The sequence below is a fragment of the Xiphophorus maculatus genome, chromosome 2, assembly GCF_002775205.1.
Source record: "Xiphophorus maculatus strain JP 163 A chromosome 2, X_maculatus-5.0-male, whole genome shotgun sequence".
Lineage (NCBI taxonomy): Eukaryota > Metazoa > Chordata > Actinopteri > Cyprinodontiformes > Poeciliidae > Xiphophorus > Xiphophorus maculatus.
In genome coordinates, this window is record NC_036444.1 from 21,615,553 (window position 1) to 21,641,969 (window position 26,417).

At 39.6% G+C, this 26,417-nt stretch overlaps 2 protein-coding genes across 4 annotated transcripts in view; one reads left to right on the top strand and one right to left on the bottom strand.

Annotated features, from left to right (window-relative positions):
- The first annotated feature begins 469 nt into the window (after nucleotides 1-469).
- On the top strand, nucleotides 470-24,036 carry LOC102235017 (periphilin-1-like). Its single transcript, XM_005796403.3, has 10 exons — nucleotides 470-649; nucleotides 2,021-2,078; nucleotides 2,305-2,378; nucleotides 2,497-2,724; nucleotides 3,453-3,514; nucleotides 4,506-4,565; nucleotides 5,033-5,190; nucleotides 7,141-7,217; nucleotides 15,046-15,180; nucleotides 23,272-24,036. Coding segments are annotated over exons 2-10 (990 nt in total). The 5' UTR covers nucleotides 470-649; nucleotides 2,021-2,077; the 3' UTR covers nucleotides 23,467-24,036.
- prickle1 (prickle planar cell polarity protein 1) overlaps nucleotides 23,825-26,417 on the bottom strand; it is a 31,202-nt gene continuing 28,609 nt past the window's right edge. For all 3 annotated transcript variants that reach the window (XM_023348653.1, XM_005796331.3, XM_023348659.1), the window contains 2 exons: nucleotides 25,550-26,392; nucleotides 23,825-25,466 (listed from right to left, as the gene is read on the bottom strand). In XM_023348653.1, the coding sequence (XP_023204421.1) occupies nucleotides 24,622-25,466; nucleotides 25,550-26,392 (1,688 nt within the window). In that variant the 3' untranslated portion in view covers nucleotides 23,825-24,621. The remainder of the gene's footprint in view (nucleotides 25,467-25,549; nucleotides 26,393-26,417) is intronic.

A 26,417-nucleotide genomic window follows, 5' to 3' on the forward strand; every position in this document is an offset into this window, starting at 1 on the left:
TAACATGAGGAGGTACTGAAATATAGGAAGCAATTCACCAATTACTCTGTAATATAATTGTAATTATATCAATAGAAATAAAAGAAAACTGTTTAACTGTAGTCCAATTAAAATACAAGTAAATGATTAGGTTAAAAAAATAAATAAATAAACTAAAACTGGCAATTACATAACTTTTAAACAGGTGAAAAAAAACTACCTTCAAATTAAATGAACTAAAACTAAAAAAGGTTTTTGAGAGAAATACTTCAGCTAATATTGAAGTATATATTATATTCTTTTATTTTACTTTTATATACTTATAGGTATACAAGTACATTCTTGATGCACGCAAAAACTATTTGCAGTAATTCACTTTACCTTTTTCCTCCGAGACAATGCCATATCTTGACTTTGTCCGGTGAAACATGAGCCACATAGACCACTAGAGGGTGCTCACCTTTTTCCAAAACACATTCTCGTCACCGAAGAAGAAAACAAGGAAAAATAATGGTGTTGCATCTGCAGCGTTCCTAATGTACTTTCTGTTGTAAACAGAGAGGAAAGAATCAGCAAAAAGCAACAGGAATTTTACATCCAAACAGAGATCGGTAGAAGGACAATGTAAGGCAGACCTCTCCGGAAGGGGCGAAACTGAGTTCATTATTCGGTGAGTTTCACATGACTTCCGTGTGTGCTGCTGGTGTAGCGGGATGTTTTCGCTAATGATGCTAAAACACGTTCGTCGGGTATTCATCAGAGAGTGTGGCTTTTTGCGTAGAGGTCTTAAACCTCAAACTATTTACAAATAAAACAGAACATTGACATGTATAATTTTATAATGGATCTTAACGTCGTGGTAGTTGGTGAAGCATTTGGACCATTTTTTTTTCTTTGGAAATAATTGTGTATCAAACACGTAATCAAAGTTAAAATGTTACTTTTATACTCTAAACGCTCCTGCAGAGATTTGGTTGAATGTCGTCAATCAACTGCATGCTTCTTTTTTTTTTTTAAGCTGTCAATAGCCTCTTCTCACAGTTCTGGATTGATGTTTTATCACCCTTTTAATCATAATCGGAAGCCTTCATTTAAATTAGCTTGTCTCCTATCATGTGTTTGGGTTTTAAGTGTAGTACAAGCCTACAAAAGAGTCGAGGTTTTAGCTGGTGCCATTCGATGCGGGTAAAGTTAGCCTGTGCTATTTGCTGTGAAATTAGCTTTGATGCACATTTGATATTTGATTCCTGTTAGAACAACCAGTTGTATCCAAATTTCAGCCATCTAGCTTTTGTATGATGCTACCACGCTTAAAAGCTGCAGTTAAAAAGCACCGCCTGGTTCTTCATTCATGCTGCCAGTCATTGTAACCTAATAATCGTTTTCACATCTCTACATAAAACATTTCTTCAGAGCGTTTGGACTCTCCGCTTGGCAGATGAAATTACAGTCACGCTGCTGTACAACAAGCCAATTGTTCCAGTTAATGGCAGACATGAACATTTGTAGTTCTTAGACTGTTCCTGAACACCCTAACCTAAGGTCTTTCACCTGCGGTGACATTTTGGCTCTTGGTACAGAGTTGGGGAAATTTGAAAACTCAACTAAACTCTTTGTATTTAAGTACAGTTTAATCTCGAGATGTTTAGAAATTGATTCAAAAGACTTTCCCCAAATTACATAAATCTATAAGTCTTTTCACTGAGTTCCTTGAATCTTGTAATTGTTCAGAGAAATAGAAAAAGAAACTACCGGCTGCTTTGAATCATGATCGCAAACAAAAGGTTAATAGGCTTCACTTTTTTTTCCCTGTTAATATGCTTTAGCATGTTCTACACCATGCAATAAAAGTCTTAGCTGAACGTATGCTTATGTAGCTACTGGGATGAATCTGACCTATTTCGCTGAAGGAAATCAACAATTAGCAAGTCATACTGTCCTGCTGTGTTGAACTGAGCTGAGACACTTGTGTGTGATTGCATGTTCCACACTGTGATAACTGGCTTTTTTATCATTTTGTTTTTATGTATTTACTTCATAGGTTCATTTTTCTCAACTGAGACATCGTCAGCAGACAGAGCAGAGAACATAACCTGAAAGTAAGTGTAATTAACAGCATTTTGCTTGTTTTTGCATCCAAATCTCATAGAAGTCATCTTTAAAACATGAACAGCTTCCAGAAAATATCCAGTAACTTGGAGGCAGAAGAGGGTTGTAATTTATTTAAAAAATACAAACTGAGTACAAAGTACTTTGGATTCCAAAGATAACTTTAACAAGTATTGCGGGCGTACATCTTCTGTTTTCTGTCACTGTTTTTTGTAGTGGCTTATCAGCATGGTCGAAAATCTATCAGAGAGGCATATGAAGAGCGCTTTGCCACAACGGATGCGAGAGAGGTATGCCAAACGGTTGCTTTGCGATGCCTGTTGGCATGCAGCATTGTGGTTATTACTGGCGTTATTGCTGCATTATACTAAAATCATTTCAATGAAATGTCAAAACCGGTCCTTTCAGGTAATAGTTCATCGAGTTGTCAATATTATTGACAAGAGGAACCCTATGCCACGCCCGGGGTTGGAATTTGACAGAGGATATGAGGACCAGCGGTACGGAGGCCCTCGCAACTACCAGAGTGGAAGAGGATATCACAGCGAAGACGGTTATCAACCTGATGACAGTCAGTACTATGACGAAAACCTAAACTATGGCAGCTATCGGAGAAATTCTCCACCACATCGAAATGTAAGTCAACTCAAAGGACATGACTGTGGTAGGAAAGGAGTACTCTGATTTTATTTTATTTTTTTAAGGCATGCTAATAGAACACACACTACTGATTGAATCAAACTTTTTTTTTTCCTTTACTGCATTTTTGAGCACATTGTAAAAACATAAAAACACTCCCACAGGCAATGTAGGAAGATTATGGCGTGAGGTGTAACAAAAACTAGCTGGCTTAAGGTAGATGCATGAATAGCGATTTATTCACTTGTTCATCAGTATGAACCAAAAGCATATATATTTTTTTGTTTACTTGTTTGAGTGTTGCTAGGTCTTGACAGGGTTGGGATAATATGGACTCCGCTTAAGGATGACTAGCAGCGCCCTCTCTTGGATGGCGGCCAAATTACAGCTATAAAAGGAGGTCTAAGTGGACGTTATTAGCTAATCGACTGGAACAAATTTTTATCTAATAAACCATCAATCGGCAATTAATAACAAGTCAGATAAATGAATGTAGTTGCTGCCATATCATTAGCTGATTTGCAATTTGGGCTAATAAACAATTGAACAGATGTACCTAATGAAGTAGCTGATGATTGTCGGTCCATTTATTCCTCCCTGTGGAATTTCTTAAGTTCTTCACAGATACCCAGAAATTTTTTCAAACACGATTAAAAATCTAAGTTAGCTGCATTTTGCTAGTGGTTATATTTTGTCATATTAAAATGTTTGTTTTGTTTTTACAGGAAGGCTCATACCCCCAACAGAGTTACAGCAGAGATGACTTGAGGCATCAGTTAAGCTCAAGGTAACATTGTGTTACTCTACTGGCTATTACAATCTCCACTGCATTTATGTTGTAATTTACCAATTTGACCACCAGATGGAGCGATACTTCTGTTCTATGATGATGAACATGAGAAGCATTCATGAACTTTTCTTTTCATGTAATAAACCTGGAGCATATTAATAAATACAGTTGCATCAAGCGTTACTTTTCTTTTAGCATTCCGCTAAACGGAAAGAATATGGTTCTGCTACTTTAAAAATTGGTTTGTAAATAACTATTCGGATAAAAATGTTTTACGTATACAGATAAAGTGTTCTTAATTGCAGAAATTAGGAATAGAAATTAAATCCCTCTCAGATCATCGGAGCGATTCAGCAATTATAACGACTCCATCAACGAACCTCTTACTTTGCTGCTTGTGCATACCAGCAGCTTCTGGTAGCAGTATAGGAGTCATGCCAGGCCAAAGAAGAGGACAAAGGGCACTAGTGTCTACTCACTTAGCCAAACACCCCTCCAGTCACTTCCCCCCACTCCACTCTTTACCCGTCTCTGAGAGGAGAACCAGCTGGACAGCTTCTTCCCCAGGAAAACAGACACGTGTGTGTCTGTGGAGTTTCTGAATAAAAATTGATGGTATGGTTTTGAGGTTTAACCACCTATTTGTTGACTTTGGCTTGCTTAGCTCTCAAAGGCATTTTAATCAGATTTAAACAGCATTCATTTTCAACGTTAATGGGAAAATTTGGTTTGATCTTACCTACAGAGATTCCCAAGACAATCAAATAGAGTAACTAGAAATGAAATACTCTTTTTCTAATGCTATTCAGCAAGAGCGATGTGTTGTCGAACACCACTCGTAGGTGGCAGAACGTGGGTACTATTTTTACTTTTTTTAAAAGTTTTGGCTAAAATTTTTTATCTTAACCCAGAAAGATGAACCTAATTGTACCCAGAATGCTTGTCTTTTTCATATCCTTTTTTTTCTTTTAAATTTTCCTGATTTCAGGAACAGGAGCAGAGGTCACAATCTCCCAAAGAGAGGTCAAGGGAGTGGTCCTCCTCCAAGGTGGGTGTCGGACATGTCGCTAACTTCACAAGTAGTGAGCAACAGAGTTCACAAATAGTTGGTTTTGTTAACTGGACTGATAAATGTTTTTTTTTCCACTTGTGAAGGGAAATTACTAATTTGCTTTCAACTTTCCTTTCTTTATGTAATGCCTTGCAAAAGTTTTCAGAGTCATGCAGCTCGGGTCAGATGAAACCAAAAATGCATTTTATTTTTCTCCCCACATGCAAAAAATATATTTACAACTCATTAGATTTGTGGGATTTTTTAGCTCCAAAATCCATTTTGTTCACTTTACTCTTTCCATAAAAACCTTGTCATGATATGTGCTTTTCAAGTACACACTAACTTTGATATGTAACATGAATTTACTCCCACTTAATATTTGATATGGAAAAAAAAATGTCCTGAACTTCAGATGTAAATGCGTCAAATTTTCACTGCGCTGCTTAATGTTTATATACTAGGGAGGATTATGAGGACTACAGGTCCTCTAAATCCTTGGTCATCACTCGAGAGCGCTCACCTGGAAGGAGGGAAGGCCATCCACCCATCCGATCCGGATCCAACACCAACAGGAGCTCCTCTCCCGACAGGGACAAAGGCTACACATACCAGCAGAAACGTAAGTGTGGTCAGATGAGTGACGCTCCTGAAAATGGTTCGCCCTCAGGTTGCCCTGATTTGGTTTTCATTAAGCAATTTCTCAAATATCCTAAAGATCACACCGAGTTGGTTTTCTCATTTAATTTACACCAGAGCAAAACTATCCGGTGAACCAAAACACGAGTCAGGCTGGTGTTAGTCTCGATTGAACCCGTCATGAACTCTCCTCCGCTGTGTTTCGTCTTCGATTGTGAATTTGTGCTCGGACCCCGGCACTAATGAATTTGACCGCCTGACCCGGTGACCAATGGCTTTTATGACATCTCGTAACAGACTGCCACTTTGAACCATCCGACACTCTGTTGTAAGGCACAGCCTAAAAGTTTTAACTTAAGACTTAAAGCGCAAACAGATCACAGAAGGAGTGCAGCAACGTAACACTTTACATGACACGTAACCTGTGAAAGTAATTCTCCTGTTGCAGCAGCAGCAGCAGAACAAAAATGTTCCCATGTTTCAGAAACGCACACGAACAATTAAAACAAAGGAATTCACTCATTCCAAGTAAGACATCTGTTTTTAGAGGAGGTGTGTAATGTGAAGGGTCAGGGTGGGCTGTAGCATGTTGGGATGTTAATTACATGGGCACAGACACACACACAAACACACACAGGCTCTGTTAAAGGTTGGGAAAAAGGATACCTTTGGTTTATTGGGGTGGTTTGTCATGGGATGCACAACATGACCTTTTCCTCACTGCGCGAGCAGTAAATGCGTAGCCTTAACTGTGTCTCCGCAGTGACTTTCAGTCTGTTATTTTACTTAATTTCTTTTTTGACTTTGGTAGCTGGACTAATGAAATAAGTTAAATAACTTCCACAAAGATTTGTTTACTTCAAAACCGGTGAGAGGACCGCACACATTTAAATTAGTAGATTTTGGTTCAGTCGTGTGTGAACCAGGAGCAGTTATTACTTTACTTGGAAGCAATTTATTGTTTCTGATAAGATTTATTCACAACCAAAGACTAACTGGTAGGTTTTTGTTTGAAAAATTTGACCGATTGCAGTTACCACCACCAAACACTAATAACAATTATAATAGAATACTCAGAAATCTTTAACCTGCCTGGTAACAGAGTGTATTGTCTCTGTCACATCTTCATTAATATCACTGTGTTCGAAACAAACTCCCTATTGGATCTTCCGTCTCTTTGTTTGTTTGTTTGTTTTTTTTTATTCCGATGGAAGGGTTGTTTTCCCGCCTGAATTTGTGAAGGAACAAAAGTAGCAGCTCAGAGGAATCGGTAATTTTTCACCAAGATGTCAGCGTACAGTTTGTTTGAAGCAAAACTTTGACCTGTGAACGGGTATTTGTGCCTCTAACTACGCATGGAAAAACTCAACATTACCTCGCTCTAATCACAATAAAACACTTTTCATGGTTTCAAACAATGACAAAACGGCCGACGTTTATCTACGTTCTCTTTTAAGTGAAAGCGGTGTGGCCAAATGAGGACAAACGGGGACAATTTCCAAACGACTGAATTGCACAAACTCATTTTTCTTTGACTTGGGAGGCCCCCACAATTAGAGTAAAAACAAAAAACAAACAGATGAGAGACATTTGCAGCTTCATCTTCATGCCATGACTTTATTATTGTGTAGGGATAAAGGAGGCTTTGTGGCTAATGTCAAACAATGGAGTTCAAGGAGGGAAGAAGAAGAACATAATGAGCATTGCAGTCCCTACACGAAGAAACATGCTGCGTTTTGAGGCGACATTTGTTCCAGACGGCAACCCACAAAGATGTTCTTCCGGGCTTCGTTTTAATAGGGAGAAGAGTAATTGAGAGAACGCTGTGGCCACCATGACTGTAGTCGCCTAATTTTTGTCAGACCTTTGTGTTTACTGTTGGAATATGAGAATGATTATGAACTGTAGCCCTTTCATGATTTTGTCTCCGTAGACAAGTCCAACACAACAAAGAGCTACACTCCCAGCAGCTCTGTAGAGGGCTCTCCTCACCGCTCACTCTCTGCTAAGGTAAAGTATTTGATCTGCACGCATTATGTACAAGTCTATATGGCACTGTGCAAAAGTTTTGAGCTACTCTTAATTCTTCCGAAGAGTCAGACTCGCATTCGTTTACCATGACATTGATTATTAGTTCTGCCGTTTTTCTGTAGGTTTTCTTGCTGCTTTTTCGCTCGTTTTCTGTTGTTATATGTAACTATGAAAGCATTTTCAGCAGTATGTTGTGGAAAAAAATGCCGATCTAAACTTCTTTTTTTTTTATGGTGGATCTGTTTTGGTTCAACTATAAAAGAATGAAAAATGCTGCCTTTGTGACTAATAAAGTATGAAAACTGTTTTTTGGGGGTAATTTGTATGTTTACTGTCACTGGTCTCTATTAGTTGGTTTTAAAACCTTTCTATGCTGAAGTGATTGGTAGGTTTAAAGTTAAGAGGGTCAAACAGCTTTGCAGTGAAAAGTTGCTTTTGATTGTGGAAAAACTTAATTTATCTTTTATGATTATATGCTTTATGATTATATCACCAATTAATACAGTAAGTGATGGTTATCGCAAAGAGATCAACCTATTTACCTTTTCGTGGACAAGTAGCGATATCCCCAACATATTTTCTTTATTGTTATTAACTAAATGTAATGAATCTTAATATCTATGAGGATATTACAATGTTGTATATAACTCACATTGAAACTTAATTTTGTTCCTTATTAGGCCTGTCGCGATAAACGGTAAATCAATTAATCGTATGATAAATTAAAACTATCGACGTCATTTTAATTATCGGCACTATCGTCTCTTCCGACCTTTTTCTCTTTCAGCTAAAGACACTGAATGAAAAAAGGCTCAACTCCAGTGCTCTCCACTGACCCTCCCTTCCTCATTTTACTTAGTGTAAAGCCCAGCGCAGACGAGCTGTCAGCCGATTGTCGGCCCATTTCAAACCCTGACAGACCACACATTAGCCGACAGAAATCCTAGATATAGCTGTTCCATCGGTTCGTTCCTGCCATGTGGTGTCCAACAATGGGCACAGAATAATGGCTACAAGTCCAGTGAACTCATTTTAAAACCAGGCATCAATCAATGCTTTACTACAATCTACCTGCAATGCATGTGGCTAGTGTCAGCGTAAAGTCCTGACTGAATGAAAATCATTATAACCTGTTTACGTCACGTTAACGAAGAACAGCTGAAAAGTTACCGGGTTTATCAACTGCGGTAGCAATTTCGCTCCAACTCCTCCCTTTGTCATTTCTATATTCTTTGCATGTTGAATAAACATTAATGTTGTTTCCACATATCATCTCCAATGTCCGCTGGACTTCGGGTTGAGCTGTGTCAGCTGTTTGGGATTCCCCTCCGTAATTTCCCCTCAGAAAGCATAGAGGAGAATCCTCGCTTTCTGATTGGCTACCTGTCACATTCGACAGGCTGCGTTAACGATCCCAGTGGGGAAAACCCCTGATTTAGATCGGAGCGGCAACGACGATCTACCATAACACACCACACAATCTTAGAAAGACCAACATTTTAAGATTGTTGTAAGGGGGAAAATAGGAGCAAAAAATCATGTAGTGTGAACTATTGCATCAGGTAGTCGATGTGCCCATCTTCTCTATTTAAATCTAATTATTACTGAAGGGCAACATAATATACAGACTTCATAATCTGCCCTCTTTTGGTTGAATGCAGTATTTATTTCCACTTTGGCTTTATGTTTAATTTTTTTTTTTTCAAGTGAGTTTTTTGTTAATGAAGACTGAGAATCCATTTTATTTTTGTTTTTGGTTGTTTTGTTTATTTTGTTTATCAGCTCGAGTGTTAAGTGTTCTTTTGAAAATAAAGTGTATCTAACTTTGGCAGGAAATTGCATGCATTATTACGTCATTTACATTAAATCAGTGTAAAAAAGTCTTCAAACAATATTATCGTTTATCGCAATAATTTTTGAGACAATTAATCGTTGAGCAAAATTTGCTATCGTGACAGGCCTACCCAGCCCCATGATTTCCCCTCAGTTACCTCATTAGGTTGGATATTTATTGGCTTGGCTAAGTCTGTGTTTTGATTTCATAAAGTATAAATGGGGCTTAGCTAACATGGAAATTAATTATTAATAACGTAGTGATTCCTTTAAGGTATGTGTGAAACGTAAAACAGATGGAGCTTATAAAGTCAAGCACTTCTGCGTGCTGAGAACAATTTTCTCTTTAATTTGTCAAAATTTGGCTCTTAAACTGGTGAAATGCTGAGTCTTTGATGGGACTTTCCAAAGTGTAAATACAGATGCTGCTGCTGCTGCTGCTCTGACTGTGGAGCAATTCCTATCCTGGCCATTAGGGAGCGCGGCAGTTTTGTGAGCAATGTTTTGTTTTGGGTGTAGCAGTGTAAATCGGCAGTAGCCACGTTTGGAGGCATTTTATGTAGTTTCTACAAGTGTGTGTCATAATACAATATTTATATTGTACAATATTTATATTGTACAATATAAATATATATATATATATATATATATATATATATATATATATATATATATATATATATATATAGTGTTTTAGAAAGATAATTTGTGTATTTTGTAACTCTGAACATTTTTTGTTTTCTCACTTTGTAAAAGCTATGGTTAAACTAAGCTAAGTTTTCGGTTTAACTAGTGATTTTTATCATGTTGCTATCTTTTACTTTAATTAACATTACAAGTAACTGAAACACAAGACTGGAGTAATGGGAAGAATGTTACCCAATATGGCTTAGGCCTAGTAAAGCCTTTTGGGTCTAGAAGACAAGAATGTGACTAATATGTTATGTAGCCTGCTAATATGATGTATACTTTGGATTGTAATTTGTATTATGTTTGTTTACTTTGTTTTGTAGAACCACACACACACTCAAACCCTCCGAAATCTACCAAAATGTACATAAATCTGCCAATTAAAGAACCAGACAATGTTCTGTCCTTGTCACTTTGGTCATTAAATTTCAATGACAATTTTATTTATTCTTAATAGGAAATGTTAAGCACAAAGTATTTTTCTTATAATTTTAATTTAATCGTGAGCAGAGCTATAGACATCTATAGACATTTTTGACTCAAACTCATGTATTTGTTTTATTTTAGAACATATATGATTTTTTTTCTAGCAAGTTTTGGACTTTTCAAATTCAGAGATTTTGAAAAGTCATGTTTTGTTTTCTTGCATCCTGCATCCAGGCACTGTGGCATTTTGATTCACCTTAGTTTCTTCTCTTATTTTGAAATACTGAAGGCATGTGGTGACAGATTTGTTAGCACACCTGGTGAAGACGTGTAAAAAGCCATTTTATGTGTTGGAATCAATCAGTCGTTTATTGCAGCAGCAACGTCTCACTCTGCACTGCAAAAACTTCTTATCAAGCATTTTTGTTTAGGTTCTAGTGCAAATATCTTAGTTTTATCTTATTTCAAGTGCACCAACTTACAAGTAACAGAGGCAGGTCCTGACTCGGAGCCCGGTCCTGACTCGGAGCCCGGTCCTGACTCGGAGCCCGGTCCTGACTCGGAGGCAGGTCCTGACTCGGAGCCTGGTAATGACTCTGAGGCAGGTCCTGACTCTGAGACAGGTCCTGACTCGGAGCCCGGTCCTGACTCGGAGCCCGGTCCTGACTCGGAGCCCGGTCCTGACTCGGAACCCGGTCCTGACTCCGAGACAGGTCCTGACTCGGAGCCCGGTCCTGACTCGGAGCCTGGTTCTGACTCGGAGACAGGTCCCGACTCTGAGGCAGGTCCCGCCTCGGAGCCCGGTCCCGACTCGGAGACAGGTCCTGCCTCGGAGCCCGGTACTGGCTCAAAGCCCGGTCCTGACTCGGAGCCCAGTCCTGACTCTGAGGCAGGTCCTGCCTCGGAGCCCGGTCCTAACTCGGAGACAGGTCCCGACTCTGAGGCAGGTCCTGCCTCGGAGTCCGGTCCCGACTCGGAGACAGGTCCCGACTCTGAGGCAGGTCCTGCCTCGGAGCCCGGTCCCGACTCGGAGCCCGGTCCTGCCTCGGAGCCCGGTCCCGACTCTGAGGCAGGTTCTGACTCAAAGCCCGGTCCTGACTCTGAGACAGGTCCTGACTCTGAGACAGGTCCTGACTCTGAGACAGGTCCTGACTCAGAGCTCGGTCCTGACTCTGAGGCAGGTCCCGACTCTGAGGCAGGTCCCGACTCTGAGGCAGGTCCCGACTCTGAGGCAGGTCCTGACTCGGAGGCAGGTCCCGACTCGGAGGCAGGTCCCGACTCTGAGGCAGGTCCCGACTCTGAGGCAGGACGAGGCTCAATGTTTGGTTCCCTCTGAGACGGTTTTTGCCTCTGATAATCGTCTGTATCCTCTAAATCAGGGGTGGGCACTCCTGGTCCTCGAGGGCCGGTGTCCTGCAACTCTTAGATGTCTCCCTGGTCCAACACACCTGAATCCAACAGCTGAATCTCCTCCTAAGTGCAGTCAAGTTCTCCAGAGTCCTGTTAACGACCTCATTATTTGACTCAGGTGTGTTGAAGTAGAGATGCATCTAAAAGTTGCAGGACACCGGCCCTCGAGGACCAGGAGTGCCCACCCCTGCTCTAAATCGTCTCCACAACAGACAACATATTGAAAGCCCTTCCATGCTTTTCTAAAATAGTCTTTCCGAAGGTTAACTTTCCTGGGACGTGCCAGGGTTCTTTTGAAACACTCTATGATCTTGTAAATCACTATTGGGTTGTCACTTCTTATCATTTTGAATAGCAGTTCTCGAACAACATCATCATTGCCACAGAGAAGTTGATAAATGTCTTGGCATTGTTTCCTTTCCATCTCGTCAAAAAAAAACAAAATCGATGTCCTTTACTTCTTCCCACAGTCTTGGAGCAAGCTTTCGTTGGACCGGTTCGGTGTGCTTCCTTTTATAATGTCCATAACTCGATCTATAACTAGACTTATAAATTAATCTCCAAATAATTTTCTGTACCTTATATTTTCTTTCTTCTTCGGTGCCACGTTTGAAACCCTTCTTCCTGGCATCCCTCAAAAACTGCTCAGGGTCCATGTCTGCCTTAGTATAATCCTCACTGAGGCACTTTTCATCTGAGTACAACTCCTCAGTAGGAAAAAATGTCTTTATGAACTTCTCTTTTGCAAAAGAAAATCTTTTCTTTGGAGGAACAGGATTCTCCAGGTGACATTTGAAATTTTCCACGATAGCTTCATGTCCTTCCTTGTAATCAAGCAGTGCAATGAAATGCAGCCCAGAAGCAAAGTGGAAAGAATCACTGGCAATACTTTGAAAAATTCTATCACTGAGTTCTTCTGACACCTCAGAGAGCACGTCCACATTTAACTCTCCGGTTCTTTTCAAAAGCAAGAGCAAAATTCTCCTATGTTCTTGCTGAAATATCTCTTTGACGAGATGCAGAGTTGGTTCGTCCGCAGATTTTTCGATCACTTTCCAAAGCAGTTGGCTAAGAAAATTTTTCTTCCTGTAGTCAGAGCTTCTTGGACAAGGATGGACTCTTCTGGAGAAGTTTTTTTTTATTTTTGTCCAGAAAGAGTCCTTAGGTTTCAAATAAACCTCACTCTGTCCGCTTTCTTCAGTCATCTTTGTTGAGCTGTGTTAAGACCAAATGAATTTTGTTTACTGACCAGGGAATTAGCTGATCAGCTGGTCGTGTCACGGACTCTATGACATCACAAAGTCATCCTTAGAAGGTCCGCCTGACACAGACATCATTTGAAGTCATGCTGATGACATCATTGTCAGCAGCATGGCAACTGTTGCTAGGGGTGATAATAGCACGCAGTGAGCATTATTATGAAATAAAAGAGAATCTGTGGGCACTAAATCATTATTCCCACAAGTCTGAACTGGAAGTGATCCGCTGGAACACGGGGGCCAGGGAACCACTGGTCCCTCCACTTTACCGTCCGACCCATTTTTATGTGTTATTTGGGTTCTATCTCCTAACAGATATAGGGCAAGTGTCAATGGGACCGCTACATCCAACCAGTTACTCAGCAAATCCACCACTTTAACCCAGAAGAGTTTCACCATTTTGTAGTCCAATATTCAGTGTAAAACTTTTATCTGCTCCCCTGCAGGAATCCGCTGCTAATGAACTGCAGATGTTCCGCTCGGTTCGGTTTGATCGCAGTCACAAGGTCATATTTATATATTTTTCTGTATATTTTACAAAGTGCTTCTCTGCCACCTAGTCATCCAGGCGAAGTCGTGAAAATGTATATTTTCTCATGGTGACTCACTAGTCTCAACACCTTAGGCGCTTTCAACACCATGCAGGCGCACAGCAGATCGGACAGCGACACCAATCGAGTCTATCAACGTCAGCTCAGGTCCTGGGAGTAGATCTAATTTTTAATACAGATTTTATAGTTAGAGGAACTTAAAACAAAAATTCTTTTACTACCTGGTCTTAATTTGAGCTAATTTAATTTACTACCTTTTACCCAGAAACCCTGTTACATGAGGCAAGAAGCTTCTGACCCACTGTAACAGTTTATAAACCACTGACCTACTTTAACACGCCTGATTAGCGCACCATTCTGTCCTAACATGCAACAAGTTTAACGCTGGCGGAAACACGAGCTAAAATGAAACAAAACCAAAATTAAAAAAGAAACAAAGGAGTAAAGCGATGTTGGGGAGGTCGGGGGATCTGTAAATAAAGTTTTTTATCCCCCTCGCCCCTTCTTATTATTTTCCCGTAAATAATAAATATCCGGAGGAGGAGGAGAATCCCTACCTGTCACATTCAACAGGCCGCATTAAAGCTCCTAGTCAAGGAAAACCCCTGATTTGGATCGGACCGGCAACGACGATCTACCATAACACACCACACCATCTTAGAAAGACCAACGTTCTAAGATTGTTGTAAGGGGAAAATAGGAGCAAAAAATCGTGTAGTGTGAACTATTGCATCAGGTAGTCGATGTGCCATCTTCTCTATTTAAATCTAATTATTACTGAAGGGCAACATAATATACAGACTTCATAATCTGCCCTCTTTTGGTTGAATGTAGTATTTATTTCCACTTTGGCTTTATGTTGTTTAGTTTTTTTACCAGTAAATTTTTTGTTCATGGAGACTGAGAATCCATTTTATTTTTGTTTTTGGTTGTTTTGTTTATTTTGTTTATCAGTTCAAGTGTTTAGTGTTCTTTGGAAAATAAAGTGTATCTATCTTTGGCAAGAAATCGCATGCATTATTACGTCATTTTCATTAAATCAGTGTAAAAAGGTCTTCGAACAATATTATCGTTTATCGCAATAATTTTTGAGACAATTAATCGTTCAGCAAAATTTGCTATCGTGACAGGCCTATTCCTTATCGAATTTGTTTCGTCAGTTTACTGATTAGTTCAGCAAAAATCGAAGTTTTAAAATGTTCTTATTGTATATATTCAGACAGCTCAACTAGGTGAGATATTAAGTAGAAGCATTTATAAGTCTATGCCAACACTGACTGTGTCAAAAATGCAAAGTCTTTTCATATTCGCTTCATATTTTTCTCTTTGTTCACCCTAAAGTCACCCTAAATAACACCCAAAATAATCTCTTTAATGTACAAAGTTTGAAGATATTTCATTTTTGCTGAATTTAAGTATAACTTATTTGCATCATGTCCATCAGGATGCAATTTCAGAAAGCTATTCCTAGATTTTGCTATTCCATTGACATGCAGACTGCTTAATAAGAGACACATGCAAACAAGATGCTGGCACCTGTAAGAGAGCAGACTTGTCTCTATTCGAAAGGCTTTGAAATCAGAGCCAGTTTCTAAACCGGTTGACCTCTGCTCTAAACCTCGACCTTTGGCCTGCCAGGAAAAACCATCAGCATCTGCAGCAGAGACAGAGGAGGTCGCGGCTGCCAGCACGGAGCCAAAGCTGATGCCAGAGGAGGACTTAAAGGCACGTCGATCGGAGGCCATTAAGGCTAAAGTTGCCGAAATTGAGAAGGTAAGAACATTTACTCGGAAAGTGGCAAAAGCTTTGTGATTCCTGTTGACTCTTTCAGACCTGAACGTTTATTGATTTAGAATGGAAAATGTATAAAACCAAACATTAACCTAAATATTTTCCAGAAATCTGCCAGTAAGTTAATGCTGATGCTCATTTTTACGCTTCAGATTTGCCTTCTTCTTGAATGTGAACAATGATACTGCTGTCCTGGTAAACTCAGCCCCAATTAATCTCTTCCCCAATTCCTACTTCCCTTCCGTACCCACATGTTGCCATTTTCACCCTTCTAATGGTGTCTTTTTACCCATAAACAAACTGTTTTCTCCCCACGTTTTAAAACCATTGAGTATTTCGGCTATGTTTGTATTACAAATGTTCGCAAAATTTTGTCAATGTTTGTTCACGCGACAAGTCATCAAATAACACTCTGCGCCACCATCCCCCTACCACTTCCTGTTGTCTTCTCCATCTTTTCTGCCAGTGGTAACAGCCGGCTGATGATCATGTGACTCGTGTGATACGGAAAAAGCGTTCCCATTGTAGTTTTGTGAAATGCTAATTCCAATAACGGAAAAACCACCTCATCTTAGCGCAAAAGCTTTTTATTGAAAAATTTGGGTTTTTTTGTTTGTTTTTTTTAAATTAGCGATTTCCATTAAACATATTTATTTTCAGAATTCCAATTTGCGTAATTATATGGTCAACGGAAACAGAACATCTTATCTTTTAACGAAATTTGTATCAAATCCAGACATAAAATGCTGCAATCCATTCCATCGTAATTCACCTGTCATATTACTATTATATTATATAGTAAAACTATATTATATAAAAAATATGAAATACGACAGCATATGAACCTTATCTACTCGATTTCTCTAGTGGGTGCAAATTAATACATCGTTATCCTCCTTTCTAGCTTTAATTTAGATGCATTTTGACATTTTTCTAATGCATTTTTATTGCATTATGGATACACGTTGCAGCCTACCTGTAGCCAACTGACCAGCAGTGCAGAGCGCTCATTAAAATTACTATAAATTGTAAAAAAGAAAATAGTGTAAAATTTTAACAGCTCTAAAAAGATTTGCCTACATGAGAAGGGTGTTCTGTTGATGAAAAGTCTGACAAGGAAGCAGGAGAGTCCTGCTTCAGATTGGGACTTCTGTTGAGGCCGTGCTATTCGGAGCTGCACTTTTTTCCCGCTCATTCATCACTTTACGCTACAGTACCACTTATCTGTTCCCGTTAAAGCAGGGCAGGAATTGCCCTGCAGGATGCAGGTGGCCCACCCACACTGTGGTGCATCCCTTGGCATTAGTGCACACATGCTCACCCTTCCCTTTCCAGCTGTCTCCACAGATATGGTGAGAGAATGAAACTCTGACTGCTCCTTTACTGTAACATCTAGCCCAGGTGTTGTGAAACACACACACGCAGGTGTTATTGTTGGGGACGGGCGGATCAGGTGGTGGGCAGAGCCGGACCACTGTCTCCTCACTTTGGTTTGAAAGAGTTGTTCCTATTGGTTGCTGTCAAGGCGAACAGGACCAAAACATCCTCACTAAGGTTTAGGGCTGATACAATTAATCCATTAGTAATCCATTTATTGTTAGCTGGAGCATTAGCTGAGACAAAAAAGGCTATTTACTGAAAGAATGACACATTCAGAGCAAAAAAAAAAAAAAGTAAAATCTGTACAAAAATATATAGATTTTGTATTTATTTAAGATGAAATAAGAAAAAACTACCCAAAACCCCTGTGGCATAGTTTTTGCTTTGCCCAGTTCAAATTCTCTGAAAGAAAATCTATTAATCACCTTTTGCTATCTGGTTATTAATCGGTTAATCAAAGAAAAAAAAAGTCAACAGATCAATCAGAAAGAACTGAGCTTTTCATATTTTGATGTTTTTGGCAAAGTATTGTATTACTCTGCAGACGCATTCTTTGCTACAAATGATCGCTAATTACATTTTAGGCAATGAAATGTTTATTTTCTCATTTAAAAGAGAAATTGAATTGTTTATTTGTTCATTTTTAATGTATCTATAATATTGTATAAAAAAGATTTTTTTTTATTTGATTAATCTTCAAAATGACCGATTAATCGATAACTAAAATGATTGTTAGTTGCAGCCCTGCTAACGTTACATGACTAAAGGTGCCACACTACACCAATGTCTTTTTTTTTTTTTTTTTTTAAGTACAACATTGCGAAGTGAAAGAGAAATCATGACCTAAACAAAGTGTGGGAATATTTTTCCAGGAACTCCTTTCATCCGGTGCAAATGAAACATGTCCATTGGGACTATTAGGCCGACCACTGTGAGGTCCGGTTTGAAGCTTGAGAGATTAAAACGGCTCTTTTAATATCCCCTAATGCGTACCAGCCCTCAAATCATTACCCTACTTCCCTTATTATGCAGGACCCCTGCCTGCCTCACTGCTCGTTTGAACTCACGAAAAAGTCCATGCGAGACCCCATGTGTGCATCTCGAACTACCCAACCCCCACGCGGTATTCCAGCAACGCTCCTCGCAGCATGTTCACAGTTTGGACCTCGGCAAACATCCTTTTTGCGTACAAGCCCGCTTTTCGAGGTTCCTCTTTCAGGACCCCAGATTTGCCGTTGCTCCAGGGGCCCGCTGTCCATCCTGTGTGGCCCCGTTCTATCAAGCTGTAAGATCAGCTTGTGGCTCCTAGTTTCAAGAGGGAATTAATGAAGGAGAACCACTGTGCAACATTTTTCTCACTTCCTAAAGGGTGTACGAGGGTCTAAAGTAATTAATCAATTAATTGCATGATAAATTAAAAATGATTTTGATAATTTCTAATCTGATGATTGATATTTTTTGAAGGGCAATTTTGTTTTGACCTCATAATCTGTTTTACTAGTAGTTTTGGTTGTGTGTGTGTGGTTCTTATTTCCTTTTTATTTATTGTTTTTCATTGTTTTATTTTGAATACTTAAAATGTCTTCCAATTGCAGTGTTAGTATTAACTGAAAATTGTCTCAAAGCGACAATATTACCTTCGTTGTGGTAATTTCTGGGCCAACTTGTTCTCCAGCAAAGTTTGTTAAATCTTTGAAATGCGCATAAAAGTATGTATTCCTCTTAAACACAAAGTGTGCCATAATTAAAGTGAAGTGGAAGATAAATAGTAAATGCTTTTCAAACTTTTTTAGATATAAACCTGACAAATGCTCTGCTTACTGCTTGTTACACCTGAATTTTCCTACCTATGGACAATAATGTTTATTTCAATTCTATTCTTTATTTGTATTCATACCCCTTTACTCTGCCGTCTCTTAAAGGTCCAGTGCAACGTACCTTCAGACATCACCAGCTGCGTATAATTATATTTCACTGTAAACGTGGTTTGTTAAAGTCTCAGAAGTTTGTTTGAAAACTTGAGTAAAAAAAAAAAAAACTGTCTTCACCAAGACCATCACCACACAGCAGACAGGTTAGTTTTAAAGTGGTGGAGAATAAAAGATGAAAAAACTTTGTTACAACTGCAAACCTAACGAGACATGACCGCCTAAGCTGATAGAAAAAGTGGCAGTATCAATAAGGATGCTGCAGTAGAGTGGGTCAAAGATTTTGAGATGTTCTGCATCCACTTTGACCGAGCTAGAACTATCCGGTTAAAAAATGTGGTTCTGCACACTTTATGCCGCACTTTTCAAGAGTTTTATTCATGAAATAAAAATAAAGTTTCAAACTATGTATTGTTTGAATGTGCCTGTGAAAAAGTCCAAAGTTGTTTTACTGCTTTTCTGTGTAATGGTGAATAATAAAGTGAACATTTAATTACTCTCAGCAGTGTAGCTTGGGAGATAAAAGGAGAAGACTTTGTTTAGAGAGATGGCAAACATTCAATCAACAGTGAAGTGATTTGGAAGGGATACTGGTTTGTGGGACAAGATGTTTGTGTCCCACTTAGCATCTGTTTTCTCTTTCATCTCTAAACCAGAAACGGGTTTTGTCATCCTTGTGCTTAATTTCTGTGAGGATATTGAGACAATGAGCAATGGCGCAATGGCCGTTCCTTTTTTCTTGCTGAGAGAGAACTGAGAAGTCGACTTGCGCTGCTGAATGAGGCTGACCCTGAGCTCAGCTGGCCACACGTGTTGTGAGTGCCCCACTTCCTTGTGGTCAGGCTAAACACTGTCATTACGCAGGGCCTCAAAATCGCTCGACATGATCTGCAGACATAAAAGCATGCATTTGATTCCAAACATCTCCCACAGTCTGGAATATTTCTGTCAGAGTTGATTGGATTCGCCTTTCCCAATGTGTGTGGTTGTTCGTGTACAGTGAATATTGTCCTACGGCCAATATTACCGGGAGTAATTGGTGTTTTCCCGTATATTCTTTAGTGTTGCAGAGAATGTTGACCCTTTGCAAGTGAAGTCCCACTCTTCAGAAAGTGGCCCAGTCTGCCATGATGGACCGCGGATTAATTACTTTAAAGCTTGTCAAAAAGCAGACTGTTTGTAGCCTTATATCGTGTTTATTCAGTTGATTTCACTGTAGAAATGAGTAAAACATAAATAGGGTGCCTCGTGGTTGGCTGCACAAGCGAACAAAGATGGAAACCAAAGTTGTCATTTTAACATAGCGATACCTTTAGATGAGGAAGGAACATGGCGACTGGTATCCCTCGGTTTATTCGCAGATTTGCAGGGAACATTTTTTATAAGGGAAGAAGATTAACGTTTATATTCTGCTTGAGGAGGCAAGATTAGTAAGATGCAATCAAATATTGCATTATGGAGAAGGTATGTATAAAATGCTCCCCCATTATGTAGCCTACCATGTATATAAAAAAACTGGCAAGCCTTTAGACTTTTTTTTGTACGTTTTTACGTCTACTCCGGTTTAAGTGTCAGTGTCGTTTTTGTCATAGTGGTGTGCATCATGTGACATGAATTCAGGTAAACTCTGTGACTTGACAAACCCAATAAACACGACAGAAGGGAGAAGGTGTCGGTCGGTTCCTAAGCTGGCTATTTCCAACTTTTCTAAGTACCGCTCTCTATGAGCAACAAGTAGGCGGGCTTCTTCCACAGATAAATTCGCTCGACTTGAACAAGTTGACGCCACAGCTGTATCGGCAAAAACAACCAGGGAAAACAATCGCAACCCCTCCATTCAGTACTCCGAGTCCTTTCTTCTGACGTCTCGGATGATTAAGTGACGTACTTGCAAAGGATCATTAAATAACACCATAGAAAATGACATCTGGCTGGTATGTCAAGGCCATAAGACAACATAATGATAACACTTTATCATGGTGTTTACACAGGATCCAAAAGAAAAGCGTGTTACCGTGAACCCTCGCTATATCGCGGTTCACCTTTCACGGTCTCACTGCTTCACGGATTTACATTGTGTTCTGCATACTGATTGGCTAAACAGTCTCTCCACTTTTTCTCTACCTGTGTGTCAACAACGTTGCGGTTTAATATGTACACGTACATAAAACAGCTTGCCAAATTTAACATAATCGATGGTGGCATGTCGGTTTATAATAATCTGTTTGCCCAGAAAAAATAAGAAAAAAGAGCGATAACAACTACCGACAACTATGTTCTTCTCTTGAAAAAACACACCTGCACCGCGGGCTTTAGAAAAAAAAACGCTACGGAGTGGAGTCAGGATGCAGCGGCTCAGTAAGAAGAGCAGTGAAATACACGTGAGTCACTATTTGTCCTACTGTACTTTTTGTTTTTTTCATAATCATTTTTTATTTTCTCCCCCTGTTCTAATCCAATAACTCAGGTCGCGTTGGGGGGGTTGCTGATCTCCGCAATTTGGGCATGGGAATCCGCCTTCAGTTCGTATTAAAAGTAGTATTTTACAGTACAGTAGTTATTTGTAAAAAAAAAAAAGTTTATACAGTACTTTTTATTTGTTAAACAAATGATTGGGCCTGTAAAAAGGTTTTGTTCTTTGGTTTCAATGTATTATGGAGTTTTTCATTGTATAATAATCGTAAAAAAATAAAGATTATTACTTCGCTGATTTCGCCTATCACGGGTTCTTTTTGGAACGTAACCCCCGCATAAAACGAGGGTTCACTGTATATCATTTTTTTGAACAGAAAAGTAGTAATAATCCCTATTTCTGCTTAAAGAAATTCACATACTGATAAGTATACCCCCATAATGTTTTACTAAGGGTGCAGTGAAGTACATCAAGTGTGGCACATTGAGGTTAAACCCTTTGCCTTTATGCGTCTGAACCACCAAGCACGGTGGTCACAGAGCTGACCTGACAGGTATGTGTGAAGAACGTGGCCGGCATGGGTAACCCTCCACTGTAACAGCCATCATCCATTTACTAAGCTGGCCTTTTGGAGTTTATGTGCGAACAATCAAAGGTGGCTTGAAGAAGGAAATGTCTTTGCAGACGTGTTATGAGTAGTTTAAAATTAAACTGTTGTTTGATCTCTTGGTGACTTGATTCGTTTCTTGCTTTTTTAAAAATCTCTTATATGTTTATCTTGTTCTGTCCTTAAATGCAGCTTTTTTTTTTTCTTTTTCTTTTTTTTTAACATCGGCTGCTTCTTTTAGTTGCAAGCACAGCAGATGATTGTCATGTGGTGAACAGTTTCCATCCTCATTGTTCCAGGCTAAACGTCACGTTGTTTGTGTTTCTTTGTCCTTCTCTGTGTATTTAAAGACCCACCCTTTTTGAGCTTCCGCTCAGATTTTGACCCTTATTTTGAATGCCCTTCATAAAATTTGATTCGCTCTGAGCGAAGTTTAAGATAAGTTTGTTGTTTTCGACCAGACCAACTGCTATCCTATCAGCAGGTGATGACAAAAAGGAAAAAGGAAAAATAATGTGGACTTTATGAGTAGTGCATTTTACAAGGCAAGGTTTGAGTAATAAATATTAAATGAAGAGGCTCTGAGGTCCTGTAGTGCTCTTGGGCCTTATGGCGTAGCCCTAAACCTCTTGTCAGCTTCAATAAAGGACCTCACTTTCCATCCCCAGGTGATAAAGACATTGCAAGATTGCACCTGGAGCTCTCTATAAAGAACTTAACAACCATCTTAGGTTAGCAGTAAAATCTAAGGGGGATGTGAAAGCTTTTGGCAAAGTAGTGTGAAAGAATGCTACAAACAGACCGACACCTTACTCTTCTCTTCTTATTGGGCAGACATGCCCTTGAATTGGCGCATACACTCTCATTCACACACCTGTTTCACGGAACATGTCCATAAAGCAGACCTGGGATCATTAGGGTCGTGGTTAGACATGAGGCGGTTCATTGAATTTAAGCAGCTGTGTGACAGAGGCACTCACTTATGAGGTTAACGTTTTTGCTTGGTTGGTGATAAATCTTGATACCTATCCTTTTAATACAGCTGTCATCCAGGAGGCACTGGTTTACAAATTATTTCTGCCTTGCCACAATTTTTTGTTCTGGATTTCTTAGAATTCCAGAGGAGTCTGGAATTTTATTTAAACATTTTTCAGGTCAGGATAATTATATCAAGGAAAAACTATTATGAAAAAAAAACAAAACTTCAGTCTTTACTCACCATACAGAAGTCTTATCCATCCATTTGTTTTTCCATCTGTTTACCATCCACCTAGTCATTCATCCGTCTGCGTTCACCCAGCCATTGAACCATCAACCCGTATTTTATTTAGTCCATCTGATTGAACAACCATTTCAATCAATCAATCAAGTCATTTTTAATGATCCATAAAAATTTTTGTGTTTTTATAATTCATAAATGGGCAGAAATTTACAGAGAACCTTTTTATCCTGGAGAATTATGAACTTTTGATATAAAAACATTCTGGAATACTATAATTGTTGCATCTACACATCTCATTTTGTAAACTCTGAAAGTGCAATACTGTAATCATATTTCCCATTGATCATAATAAAGCTTTTGTTGACATTTTTATCAAAAAGTAATGATATGTACTAAGTAAGTTTTACCTTAACTTAATATTGGGTTTGACAATAAACAATAGATTGTGATTTAACTTTACTGTGACTTCATTTTTTGTTCTGTATTGACTTTCCGTGTCTTAATCTTATTCTTTGATGTGCAGAATTACAGGCAGGACTGTGAAACATTCCGCACAGTAGTGAAGATGCTGGTAGACAAGGAGCCCAGTTTGGATGGTCTGCTGCAAGCTCCGCTGGACAAGAACTTGTCGGAGATCCGGCAACACTGCCTAGATGCCATTAAAAGCTTCGTGGTGGAGCTGGACGAAATCTTGGCACAGCCGGACGCGACAGCCTGACATGGTCATGACAGACTGCTAAAAATGACAATGTAAGGTTACTTGGACATGAGCTGGAAATCTGAGGACTAAAAAAAAAAATCTAATCTTTTATTCAAATGTTTTGCAAATATTCTGTTTATCATAATTCTACAGATGGAAAGTTTTGTAAATGACTAAAAATGTTACAGTGAAGTACATACAGTATTATTGAGTTAAAAGACAACCAAATGTAAAAAAAAAAATTTTTTAGCAAATCATATCCATACCAACTTTGAACTTTTACTTGCATTTGTACCGTGAATTATGTTACCAAAACTACTTGAGATGAAATAACATTCAGGTTCTAGCAGAACTTCTTAATGATGTATTATAATAATTTTTAGGAGTTGTTTTTTTTTTCCTTTTTTTTTGCTTGTTCCGCTGTAAGTGCAATTAACTTCAATAACTAGGGTACAACTTTATTGCTGCTTCCAATGTGAGCATACTTTAGTGTTCATGTGTTTTTGTTTCATTCTGAATTGAAGTTGAGTTTCTTCTTTTTGTTTCAAATTCATAACTTTTGAAATAAACAAATCCCCCTTTCCTTTACATTATAAGATTTAATATATCTTGCAACAGCACAAAAATCATTATGTAGACATATTTTATTACCATTATAAATTATGGCCTTATTTTCCGGTTTGTACAATGACACAGTATATGTTGAATGGTTACAATACAGTGAAACCATTGGTACACTCCTTGGTGAAGCAGAGTAATACACACAGTGCTTTTGAATTACTCACGCAAGCCTGGAAGCAACACAATTGAAGAGTCGCAGGCTACATAAATCCACATTTAATGGTCCCGAACCAACTGCCAATAGTTTGGGATCTATGCTATTTGTTACAAAGACCATCAATAGTAATCTCATTTTCCATTCAGCAGTTTATATATCACAATAGCATTTTAAATAAGCACTAGCACTGTGTGGATTGTGTGTTATAAATATGTATTACAATAAAATACTTTTCTGGTTGTTTTGTAATGCCACAGACATATAGTGTCAACACCATTACCTGGGTAAAGTGAGTGCGGTGAGGCAATATATAGCAAGCAAACTGCTATTGTACTTTAAATGATTAATGAAAGAAACAATTGTGAGTGGCAGCATTACATAAAGCTCAGCAAAGCCTATGAAATTATACAATTTTTCCCTTTTCGTCCTTTTTTCTTTTTGGACTTGGTCCACTGGTCGTAAGGAGGAGCAGTCTTGCCTGCAATGGGGCTGGCTAAGTCGTCAGTGTAATAATGTCTGTGTGGTCTTGCCTGAGGTATAGGCTGTCCCAGAAAAAAGCCTTCTTCCTCTGAATCAGAAGATGAAGAAGAACATGTAGAACACCAGTCATCATCATCGCCGTACAATCCTAAGAACCTTCCCCTATCCGGGCCCTGTAGTCTGTAGTCCGACATGGCTGCTGGATTGAGGTGACCGTGGAAGACTTGGTGTCCCTTTGGTCCAAGCGACCTGCCTCTATGGTCCATCTTGTAGCACACTGGTGCTCTTTCCTTGGGTAGCAGATTAAGAGCATTGTCAGATCGAGACTTACGACTGCGACGCCTCCTGTGGTGGTGACTATGGCGACCAGATTGAAGGCTGTGCCCCTGGTCATCAAAGTGGTACACTCTCCTGCGAGTTCGTTCACTCATAGGGGGCTGACGTAACGGAAGGTCACCATAATGGCCATTGTCCACCACGTCGTCTGAGAACTTGACTTGCTGGGGCCTAGACTGTGAGCGTGCCCTTCTCAGGGCAGGCACATGAGGTTTGGGCCTTTCCTGCAATGGGACTTCTGCCACTTCTGTAACATCTTCCTCTTCCTCCAGACTTTTTAGGGAATTTGCACTTCTATGTAGCATGGATGAGTTGAGGGTACCCATGTTGCTGGTTTTATCACAGTCCTCTGCCTCATAGTCATGAAGCGTCTGGAGAGAATACACTTGAGGCCTTGCTTTATAATCACCACATACTGAAGCCCCTGGAGAAGAGACAAACCAATTACAAACAATGTCAAGATGAAGACGGGATTCTGTTGAGACATTTTCTTTTATATCTACTCACCAGTAATATTAGAGAGAGCAAGAGACTCCACGGAGTCCCGAGCGCTCTGATCAGTTTTCTTGAACTCTGTTGTGATGCACTCCAAAGAGTTGCCGTACCACTGTGGCTCCTCTCCAGGTAGACCTCCTCCAGCACTCTGATCCAGCTCTAGCTCTTGGATTTTTCTGCTGCTTGCTGGTCCCGGATGGCTACCGTACGCAGAGTCCCCCAAGCCATCCTGTGATTGTGTCCAGTACATGTCGGCCTGGTACTTCTTACTCACCAAACCTTTATTTTTTGATGACTCCTGCTTGGATTTAACGTCCATTTCAGCTATCCAGAAATCTGTGGGTCTAGAGTCACTAGTTTGCTGAAAAATTCCATGATCGCCAAACTTTAATAATAACTGGGTCATGTAGTCTTCATGTTCAGCCCACTCCTCCTCCTGGTCCTCCGGTACCTCAGTCTCCTCTCCACGCTCCCTCCACAAATGCTCATCTGACAAGTTCAAGTGAGTCATTTTCGTCAAGGTGTCCTCAGCATTTTCACTAATTCCTGGGAACTTATAGTTGACAGAGGGAGAGAAGAGGAGTGACTGTCTGCATTGGTCAGCTGAGCGACTGCTCTTGCCCAACCGAACGCTACAGCGGGATTCACGTGAACGTGCTGATTGGAAGGCGGAGTCGGAAGAATCGGAGGCGTGAACGTCTTCCCCAAGAGCGCAGGCCTTGGAGCAGTAAATGCGGCCCTGGTGTGGCAGGAAAGGACAACCGATGAGAGAACTCTTGCATTGGCCACAGCTGAAACAGTTCTCAGTGGCGTGCCAGTGGAGCCCATCGTAGGTCATCTGAGCGTGGTCAACTCCTGGACAGAAGGAAATATGAACATA

Bases quoted from the DNA above. Each gene is read 5' to 3' on its own strand.
- LOC102235017 (XM_005796403.3), top strand. The intron at 3,515-4,505 runs GTAACATTGTGT...TCCTGATTTCAG, and splicing joins AGGCATCAGTTAAGCTCAAG to GAACAGGAGCAGAGGTCACA. The intron at 15,181-23,271 runs GTAAGAACATTT...TTTGATGTGCAG, and splicing joins AAGTTGCCGAAATTGAGAAG to AATTACAGGCAGGACTGTGA.